The sequence below is a fragment of the Chionomys nivalis genome, chromosome 8, assembly GCF_950005125.1.
Source record: "Chionomys nivalis chromosome 8, mChiNiv1.1, whole genome shotgun sequence".
Classification (NCBI taxonomy): domain Eukaryota; kingdom Metazoa; phylum Chordata; class Mammalia; order Rodentia; family Cricetidae; genus Chionomys; species Chionomys nivalis.
In genome coordinates this window covers 53,937,466-53,947,829 of record NC_080093.1, presented here as the reverse complement: position 1 = coordinate 53,947,829, position 10,364 = coordinate 53,937,466, and the positions used below count along the sequence as shown (strand labels likewise).

At 57.8% G+C, this 10,364-nt stretch overlaps 1 protein-coding gene across 5 annotated transcripts; it reads right to left on the bottom strand.

Moving 5' to 3' along the window:
- Positions 1-2,413: 2,413 nt before the first annotated feature.
- On the bottom strand, positions 2,414-5,277 carry Cdkn1c (cyclin dependent kinase inhibitor 1C). Of its 5 annotated transcripts, none has more exons than XM_057778122.1 (4): positions 4,929-5,277; positions 3,823-4,792; positions 3,173-3,311; positions 2,414-3,076 (listed from the first exon to the last, which is right to left on the bottom strand). In XM_057778122.1, the coding sequence occupies exons 2-3, from the start codon at positions 4,781-4,783 to the stop codon at positions 3,178-3,180; spliced, it is 1,095 nt and encodes a 364-aa protein (XP_057634105.1). In that variant the 5' UTR covers positions 4,784-4,792; positions 4,929-5,277; the 3' UTR covers positions 2,414-3,076; positions 3,173-3,177. The 5 variants fall into 5 exon arrangements, with proteins under 5 accessions (XP_057634105.1, XP_057634106.1, XP_057634104.1 ...); XM_057778123.1 differs by having other exon boundaries at positions 2,414-3,081; positions 3,859-4,792; positions 4,929-5,274; XM_057778121.1 differs by having other exon boundaries at positions 2,414-3,081; positions 4,929-5,272.
- Positions 5,278-10,364: the final 5,087 nt, after the last annotated feature.

Sequence of the window (10,364 nt, the reverse complement as noted above, 5' to 3'; positions counted from 1 at the left end):
CTGCTCCCACCCTCCCACCTTTCACATCAACCCTAGAAACCTGAGTGAGGCCTTCCAGCTAAATACAGCTCACAGCAGTTCCTAACCCTGCCCCCAGCCTCTCTAACTCCCTATTCCGGGAATACCCTCAGGGCCTCAGGGCCTAGGCACGGCAAGTTTCCCGCTGCCAGTCCCACTGATCTGGTGCAGTCAGCAAGTGCTGGCTGCTGGGAACCCTACTGTGCCATTTTAAGTAAAGATTGGGTATTGCTTGGCTGTTTCCAACACTGGTCTCAGTGTGCTGTGGTTCCCTGGGTTTATCTTTGCCTCCCACACAGAGGGTCTTAGGGAGCCTGGAACTGCAGCTTTATTCTTCCCGCCTTCTCTGACATCTCTCCTTCCTTTGGAACATGAGCCACCCAGCCTCTTTAGCACAGCACCCTCCTGGCACAGTCGGCCTTCTTGCTGGCTCTCCTGCTCTCTGCTTTCATTCCTCACAGCCTCACACAAAAGCCAACCTGCACCCTGTCGATCAGGCTCGCGAGGCCAGAGAAAAAGAAGTCACACCCTAAAGTGCACATTCATTCTCAATAACATAACCCATATGGTAATAGCCCAAGTCCCACCAAGGCCCCAGGCAGCCCCTGAGAGCCTGACAGCCCCATGGTCTCCTCTTTCTTCTTCTCCTCTGCACACTCACCCTTCTTCTCTTTCCTCCCTCATGGTCCTGGCTATTCTGTTGAGGGGTCCTGGATCACCCCTGTTTAGGGACTCACCCACCCTTCCCAGGGTGACACCCTTGCCCACCATCACGTGGCATTACCACTTGGGTGGTTAATACAACAGACCTAGCAACTGCCCCTCCATCTGGGTCCAGGACTGGACAGTCCCACCCGACATCCTGCGTGCCCAGGGCAGCAGTTATAGGACGTCAGACATTTCCCAGCTCAAATAGAGAAACTTGCTCCCAAGGTCAAGGTCTGGCTGGGACCACGTGGGCTCAAAGTCACACGTGTGGTGTTGCTTCCTAGGCCAGGTGTCTTCCAGATTCTGCTACAGACCCTGCTGCACCCAAGAAAGGACAGTGGCGTTGGCCTGTGTTCTTACACAGCCCTGGATGCTTTTGAGGAAGCCTCCCCCATAAAGTATCATAGAATGTGGGTTTGCAGGTGGGCCCTAGGGTTAGTGTTTGTGAGAATCATACCAGGGAACAGAGGCCTAGCCAACCTGCACACGGAGGCCTCTCTGTACTGTGTGCGCTCCACGTAGTTCATTCAGATCCTTGAGGCCCCATGGCTACCTGCCAAGCTTCTGGACCAGTGTTCTCTTAACGGCAAGGACCTAGCCCATGCCTCTGTTGCCCAGCACCTCAAGTACCAGATCCACCTTCAAGTCATAGAGAAAAGGGTTGCTTTAGCACACAGGTAAGTGCTGGGCATTTCCCCCACCCCGGGGGAGCTGGTAGAAGCCTGCAAGCAGCTTTCCTTGCTAGGATCTAATTCCTGGCCACCAAGCTGAGGGGCTGCTGCAGGCAGCAGGGTCTACGCTTTTACTGATGTCTGCCCTCTCAATGGGGTGGGGGCATTGCTCAGAGCCTGACCGCAGCTGGACCTCTAAGGTATTCAGGAAAGGTTAACTATACATCCCCACACATCTCTAAAATATTGATCAAACCTTTATAGCCTGATACCGTCCATGAATTCTCTCTCAGCCCAGGGATTTTCATAAGGACTTCATGGGCCAATCTGTTTTATGTCACCTTTCCCTTTGAAAGCCATTGCTTTCATAGGTTTATAGGCCAGGTATAAAGAGCCCTTCCTTTTTATACTAAAAGGGGGCTCTTTGGAACCCCATGCACTGTTGGGAAACAGGGCATGTTATGTAGCAAACGTAGCTTTGAATTCTTCCACAGAAGCTGGGTCAGGGCCCATCCCCACCCCACCCCACCCATTCACAGGCACCTCACTCTGTTCTCTAGTGTTTGCTCATCACCAACGTCCCCACTCCCTGCCAAGCCATCATGCTGCCCTCTCTTGGGGATGCTCAGCCTTATGGACCCTAGGGACCCTGGAGCTTTCAGGGCTCCACTGCAATCAGCACACGGAGAACTTCTACAGGTACATGTGAGCTGTGTATGTTGTACTAAGTCCTGCAAGCCCCCATCCGGGCCTGGCTGGAGTTAGAAGGAAAAGTGAGTCTGTTGTGGGCAGACACTTGTTTCCCAAACCTGAGTAGCAGGTCAGTAGGCCCAGTGAAAGCAGCACCCATCCCTCCCCCCTTTGTAAGCTGCCAACAACTCTGTCAAGTGGTGATGATGTTTTTGACTGACTCCCCACTTTGCCCCAGCCCCCCACCCACCATGTTCAGTTGCCCCCGTTCTGGGGCTACAGAGGTGTAAAAGAATAAACAGACTGGAAGTGTAATTTTTGTTGGGCCTCTTTATTTAGAACCTGGCGGACGAGGAACCCTGGGCAGTTGGTATGGGCAGCACAGGAACCATTTCGACAGTCTGGTCACCAAGTTTAAGAGCAATCTAATAAAGCAGGGGGAGACTGTAAGCTAACTGGAGATGAATGTGTGGGGGCTTTTAAGCAACAACCATTCCCCTAGAGTCTAATATAAAAGTAGATTTACATTTGTGGGTAATCTGAAGCTGGTGATTTCTAGTGCCTTTGGTAATAATCAATAATCCAGCAGTTGCGTGGCAGAGAGATCCACGCATGGATAAATACAATTATTAAGTTAGCATAATTTTTTTTAACTTTTTGTACAAATATACATGTTTTTTTCTTTTTCTCATTTTTTCCTTCGTTCTACGTTTTCTAGTTTCTCTTTTTTTGCACTGAGAGCGAGTAGAGATTAAACATTTTACATAAATGATTTAAAGCTTTACACCTTGGGACCAGCGTACTCCTTGCACATGGTACAGAGTGTTCTCAATACATTGCACAGTTTTCAGATTTCCACAAAACCGTGGGCTGCTTTGCGCAGCCTTCTCCGGTTCCTGCTACATGAACGAAAGGTCCCAGCCGAAGCCCCGAGTTCTTCCATCGTCGGCTGCCCAGATGCCCAGCAAGTTCTCTCTGGCCTTTAGGCTCTAAACTGCGGGGAAAGGGACTCAGGTGAGCACGCACGACGGGAACCCCCCGGGGGCGGCCCCTCCGCGACCCCCTGGGGGGAGCGCCGAACTCACCTAACTCATCGCAGACGCTTGCGCGGGGTCTGCTCCACCGCGCCCACCCCAGGAGCCACGATAGGAGAGGGACACCCCGCAGGGACGTCGTTCGACGCCTTGTTCTCCTGCGCAGATCTCTTGCGCTTGGCGAAGAAGTCTGCGGGGCGACAGCGCGCGCCGGTCAGGGCGGGGCCGGCCCGGAGACCCGCGAGGGGGCCGGCGGAGTGCGCAGGGCGCGGGGCCGGGGTGGGGGCGCCATCCCCGCCCGCGCCGAGGTCCGCGGCGGGTCAGCTTTGTTTACGTCGCCGCGCAATGTGCTGTGTAAGCATTTCCCCTTGTCCCGCGGCCAAGCCCCCCGGGGCTGCCGCCGCACTTAACCCCCTCCATGCCGCACACACGGCGCCCTAAGGGGCTCCCGCAGCCCGAGCCAAAGACCGCGATCCGAGTGGGTCGCGGCCAGGCTCACCCTCCCACTGCACGCTCGGGAGCCTTGGGGATGCACCCCCACCAGTAGGAGAGGGGTGCAGGCGCAACCGCGCCCTAAGCGCCGCGGGCCCTTTAATGCCACGGGAGGAGGCGGGGACCGGGCGAGGCCCCCGAGGGCGAGGGAGAGCCCGGCCGGCCGGACAAAGCGAGGCCGGGCCGGGGCGGGGCCGTGCGGGGCTCACCGGAGATGAGAGGCCCCGACAGCTTCTTGATCGCACCGTTCGCAGTGGCCGCAGCAATCCCGGCCGCGGGACGTCCTGGAATCCCCGAGAGAGGCTGCTCCTTCAGCTCCCGGCCGCGCTGCTCCTGGTTCTCGTCCTGCTCCTCGACCGGCTCAGCACCCTGCTTCTCCACGGTCTCCTCGTCCTGCTCCTCGACCGACTCCGCGCCCTGCTCCTCGATCAGGTCTGCGCCCTGCTCCTCGACCGACTCCGCGCCCTGATCCTCGCCCTGCTCAGAGCCCTGCTTAGCGCCCAGCTCAGCTCCCGGCTCAGCACCCGGCTCAGCACCCGGCTCCTCGCCCTGCTCAGGGACCTCCTCAGGGACCTGTTCCTCGTCGTCCTGACGCTCCACGTCCGGGTTCGCATCCGGGATCGGGTCTGGAGTCGGGTCCGAGGTCGCGTCCGGGGTCCCGTCCGGAATCGGGTCTGAGGTTGGATCTGAGGCCGGGGCCGGGGTCGGGGGTGGGGTAGGCTCCGCGACCACGGCCGAGGCTGGGGCGCTGGGCGGCTGCTCAGGCTCCTCCTCTAGGCCGTCGGGGGCCTCGCCGGCTGGCGGCCCAGAACGTGGGATGACAGCCACGGCCACCGGGGGAGGCCGGGGCCCCAGCACCAGGCGACAGCGCCCCACCTGCACCGTCTCGCGGTAGAAGGCGGGCACAGACTCGCTGTCCACCTCCATCCACTGCAGACGACCAGGGCCTCGAAGGGGCACATCCTGCTGGAAGTTGAAGTCCCAGCGGTTCTGGTCCTCGGCGTTCAGCTCCGCCAGGCGCATCCGCAGCTCGCGGCCCAGCTCCTCGTGGTCCACAGGCCCGAAGAGGCTGCGGCAGGCGCTGCTGCGCGCTATCACTGGGAAGGTATCACTGGAAGCCAAGCGTTCCATCGCTGTTCTGCTGCGGAGGTACACGTCGGACATGCCCATGGTCGAAGGCTGTGCAAACGCGGGCGGCGAGAAAGAAGGGAGCGGGAAGAGAAGGAAGAGGGGAGAGGAGGAGGGCGGAGGATGGGCGTGGGCGAGACCCCTTGCACAGCCCGCGTCCGCCTCTGCCTAGGGACGCGGCAGCTACCTGGCTGATTGGTGGTGGACGGCTCCTGCGTCTCGATCGCTTGTCCTGTCCAGCTTGGGCCGCGCCCCCTCGGAGCTTGCCTGCCTGTTCGCTTGCTCTCAGTCGGGCCTAGCCGGCACCCCTCGAGCACAGCGCACTCGGCCTGTGGAACGCCCAGCCCGCAGCGCCCCTTTATACGCGCTGGCCCCACCCCCGCGCGCGCGGGCCTCCTCACGATTAGCATAATGTAGTATTTTCAGTTTCAACAACACCGCGGCGATAGGCCGAGACACCCCGCCCCGCCCACAGAGGCCCAGCCCCCTAGACTCGCTCATTGGCCGCGTGCACACACCCCCGGGGCCGGGCGGGGCCGGCGATGGGCGTGCGCTGATTGGCGGCCGCGCTGTGAGCGGGCTGCGCGGGACAGGGGGCGGGGCTCGAGTTAAAGAGCTCTGCGGGCGGTAACGTGACACCGCGACGCCCCTCCCCCTCGCCCCATCCCCCCCCCGCCCCCCGCGGGCTCCTTTGTCTGCAGGCGGGGGCTTGCGCAGCCGCGACGCGCGCGCCCCCTCGGACCCTGAAGCTGGGCACTGCCCCTCGGCGGTACTGGCGTCGGTGCAGGTCCTTCGATCCCCACGGCCTGCTCTCACTAGGGCTGCGCCAGCTGATAGGGCTTTAAACCATCCCTACCAGCTGGGTCCTGGCCCTGGCAGGACCATGGCTGGAGCTGTCCTCTGCACCCAGGCCTGTGTCCCGGCCTTCGTTCGAGGTGTCTGCACACCTGCTGGCACTAAGAGCCTCCAACAAGGAGGTAGAGACAGGGATCAGCTCCATTCTTTTCCAGAGGTCTTTTGTGGAGGTCTTGGGGGCCTGACCAGTAGCCTGATCTATGTGGGTTCACCTACCCAGATGAGACATAAACTGTTCCATCCTGGCCTGTGCCTCCTACATCACGACACTGCTATATGCCCAGGACCCGTCAGGCCATATCCAGGCACCAGTTCTGCCTGCCTTGGTTGACTGGAAGTAGTTGTGCTGGAAAAGAGGGAAAGACCCACCCCTCCTCCACAGCAATGCCTCTTGGTGGGGCCCTGTATACTCACACAAACATACCCCGACTGCGACTGGCAGACCCCCACCCCCACCCCTGCCGCCAAAAGGAGTCCATTATTTAGGGCAGGGAGTCCAGAAGGTGACTCCGGCATGTGCCAGGAGCTGGCCCCCTCCCCCGCCGTGGGGAACCAGGACTTCCGGCCATACTTGAAAGGCCGTGCAAAGCCCCCAAGCTCTCCCCTCCCAGCAGAGACTGCCTCTGAGAATTCGGAGACAGAAACCTATTTGCAGTGGTTAGGTAGTTCGGAACAACCAGGAAGGCTGGTCGATAAGAGGTCTTCAAACCCTGAAGCCAGGTGCCAGTGAATAGGTCGTCCTGGAACAGGTGGGAGACAGGGTTTGGAAGCTGCCCTGGGGGAGAGACCAGCGCCTGTGACCTGTGAGAATGTCTTTTTCTCAGTACACCACTTTACAAATCTCTCAGGACATTGGTAAGTCACGATATTTTTCTTGAGTAAAGTCAAACTAACGAAGGCTTCTGAACCCCTCACTAAAGGCTAAAATCAACTAGTCCAGGGTCAGAAGGAGTCAGTTCTAAGCCTGGGTTCAGGCTACAGGGTCCTCACCAGAGACCCCTGGGCACAGGACCACGCTTGTTAGTCACCACCTGTCTCCCAGGGTTTCCCCAACAGTCCGAATACCCAGGCTGCCGCTGTCAAAGATGGCAGGGACAGAGAAGGCCCACCCTGCCCACAACCCAGGCCAAAAGCTGCTGTGAGGACTAGACACACTCCCTGTGGTGCAGAGCCGCCATGCCCTATTAGTTGGGAGAAGCAGTAAGGGTGTCCAGATGAGCTGTGCAGTCTGCCTCACCAGGCATCAGCCTGGCTAGAACACCCCCACCCTAAGGTCGCCTGTCTTGTTTGCTTTCTACTTTTTGTTTGTTTTTATGTTATTGTAGTTTTTGTTTTTTGAAACAGTTTCTCTATGTAACAGTTCTGGCTGTCTGGGAGTTCGCTGAGTAGACCAGGCTGGCCTTGTACTCAAAGAGATCCGCCAGCCTCCCAAGTGCTCCGACTAAAAGTGTGCGCACCACTGCCTGGCTGCTTTCTACTTTTATATTACTGTTTGATCAGTCTATCTGTCCCACCTCAACCCAGGGGAAGTGACCACTCTGCAAGTCTATCAAGGATAGCATCCACAGATTTGTTAGGCACACTGGTTCCAGGAGAAGGGCCCAGTCCCACACCTAGCCCGCCAGCCCATGGAGTCTGCACGTAAGTAAACCTCTGTCTGGCTACAAGACTTACCTTCTATTTTCTGTCGTTAAAAATACATCCAAAGGAAAAAAGTACATTTTTACTGTGTTGCTGTGGAGAGCTGAGGGGTGGGGTGTTGGGGGGTGCCTGTTTGGTGTCCAGCTCATAGGGGACAAGTTTGCTGGGTTTCCCTCTTGTGGGGTAAAGGAAGTATAAGCCCTGGGACCCCTCCCTTGGTCATGGTGAGTAGAGCGCTGTTTCTGTCCTGCAGTCTTCACCCATAGCCTTGAGCAGTGTGTCCAGAGCTTCTCCAGAGCACCTGGGAAAAGCGCACATCTAAGTCCAGAGATCAGTTTGTGCCGCAGATCTCTGGCAAAATTTCATGCGCACCCGTTTAGATGACAACCATGGGAGCTGTTTTTCTGTGTACCCACCCGCTGACCAAACGGAAAAAAAAAAGAGGGCCGTGGCAAGGCTCAGGCACAGCCGCTCTTCCAGGGATTGGAGTAGGAGATAAAATTTGAAGAGCTGAGGGTGACTCAGTGGTAAGGCACTTGAAAAGTATGAACCCTGGCTCTGGGTTCCATCCCCGGCACCGAAAATAAATGAATGAATAAATAAATAAATTTTGCGTCCTTCATTGCTAAAAGTTTGGAGCTGACTCTACCGTGGCGCTACTGCCTGCGCTAGAACACACAACAGGCAGGCGGACACTTGGGCACTATGTTCCGAGGAGGAAACGGGCTGCCTAGATTAAACCCTTGCTGTGGCTCCTAGGTGATTAAGGCCAGCTTAACCCACACCCTCCAGCTCCTCGAACCAACTCCAAGATTTGATTAGTGAATTGTAACGCAGGAAAAAATCTTGGCCCCAGCCCTCCCGCACTTTCATTCTTAGAGGAGATTGGAACAGCTAAGCCAGTTCAGTTTCCCAGAACGTCCTGGGGTCACACAACACCGGCATAGCTGCTCAGCTGCCACAGGGACTCGGGCGCCCTGAGGAAGCCCCGTGCCCAGGGTCTTCTAGCCCCTAACTAGAACGAAGGCAGCGTCCAGGTCTGTCCTTTGCTTCATGCTGCCCCCTGGTGGCCACTAGGGTAGCACCAGCTTCCTGGCTGCCCCATGCCTCCCTTTCTTGTCTGCGTGGATGATTCTCCTGGTTGAACACACCGCCTGACCCACAGCCCCCAGGTTCTGGGACCTTCCTGGGGTAACCAAATATAGGACCGAGATATGTCTTCCCCCATGGCCCTTAGTCAAACCTGCCTGAAGCCTTCACAGATTCTAAGACCCTGAGCTGTCTTATCAGATAAATTAAGGCCTTGAAGAATTTTCCATGAAGCCATGGGCGGCCACATGTCACCCATCCATCAAGGAAGGTGGAGACTGCAGGCCCAGGGTCAGAACTAGAGGGAGAAGGCCAAAGGACCGGGTGACACACATTGCTGCTTCTGGAGACCCTGGAAGGCCATGTACAGAGAGCAATCTCCCATAGTCCTTCTAGGGTCTCTTTATTTGGGAGGGGGGTTTTTCAGCTGGCTCCCTGTTAATGATGCACTCTCAAGAAGGCCAAAGGCGTCTCCAATGTTGTGCCTACTCCGTGCTCTGACCTGCATCTGCTTTGGGCTCCCTTACTCCTTTAATCCACCACCCAGGAGAGAGAGGACAGGGCAAAGAAAGCAGAGAGGTTCAGCATTCGGTCTGAGATCACTCAGCAGTCAGGGGCAACAGCCACTTCGCTGGCCTCGATCTTAAGGAATACTTGGACCAAGCCCTGGATGGAGTTTGAGCTGGTTCTGTTTGCGATGGCGGGAGCCCCTGGAATGTCCCCCACACGTTCCCCCCAGCCTCCAACTCCTGCCCCATTGGTTGGGCTGGAGGCTCCGAGGGGTTTGCGCGGTTACAGACCAACCCCGCCGCCCCCAAGCAGCGCCCTGCGCGCACTTGGCGGGGCCCCAGGCGGGCGCAGCACGAACGCCCTCCCGCACCAGTTCCCGCGCTCGGCTCGCCCCGCCCCGCCCCCAGGACGGGCTGTTCTTGGGGCCGCTGCCAGACACGTCCTCCGCAGGTGCCGGCCTCTCTCCGGTGACGCGGCCACATGCGGCCCAGGCTCCGATTACAGGGCCTGCCTTGTACTCGGGGTCCGGGCCGGGGGTCCTCACTCCCCAGGAATGGGTGGGAGGGGCAGGGCAGGCGGTGCAGAGGGAGACTACGAACAAGGAACAGCCGCAGGCAGGAGCCGCCCCCAGACACGTGCGGCGGCCGCCTAGCCGCCGCCGCGGTCTGGAGGCGGGGAGCCTGCGATCAGCCGCACGACTTGACTGGGCCCAGGACCCAGTCAAGTTCTAGAAGTCCAGAACCACTGGGCATCCCAGGATCCTGATGCCCCTCTCTCGGGGATGAGGAGGTCTAAAGGGCTCCGTAGGAACCGAAGTCAAATATTAAGCTCGCCCAAAGTTCCCAGCAGACCATGTGCAACGCTTGGTCCCCAGGCCCAGGGGCCCACTTTGTGAAGGGTATGATAATGCAGATCCTTGAGTCCCTTCCCCCACGTCCCCTTTCTTGTTGGCACTCGCAGCATTCACAATCAGAACCTTCTGCCCACGAGGTGCACCCAGGACCCCTAGGTCTCACTAAGCCACCTACCTTTGGCCTAGCTTCCAATAGCTACAGTGTCAGAGAAGTCCAGGACCCGGAGAGGCTAGGGGAGAATGGGCCCCGCCCCACAGAATGGAGGGCGAGGATCCCCTCTGAACCCCAAGTATTCCTCCTATGCAGGGAGAAGTAGCCCACCCACCACCACAAACACACTCAAACCCAGAGACAGACCTCAAGGAAGAAAGGTTTGCCAAAAGATACTTTGTTATATTTTGTTTAGAGGCACAGACCAGGCTGGCTTCAGACTCGCTATATAGCCAAGGATGACGTTGTCGCTCTGAACCTCCTGCCTCTACCTCCTAAGAGCTGGGATTTCAGGTACGCCCCGCACACCTGGTTTATGTAGTGCTGGGAATATGTGTGCTAGGCAAGAACTCTAACAACTGAGCTGTGTTCTCAGAGCCCGACTTTTAGACATTGTTTCGTGAGCCCTCACTTACTCTTGTAACATCCCTGTGAAGGAATCAAGGCCAGAGCGGAAGTCACTG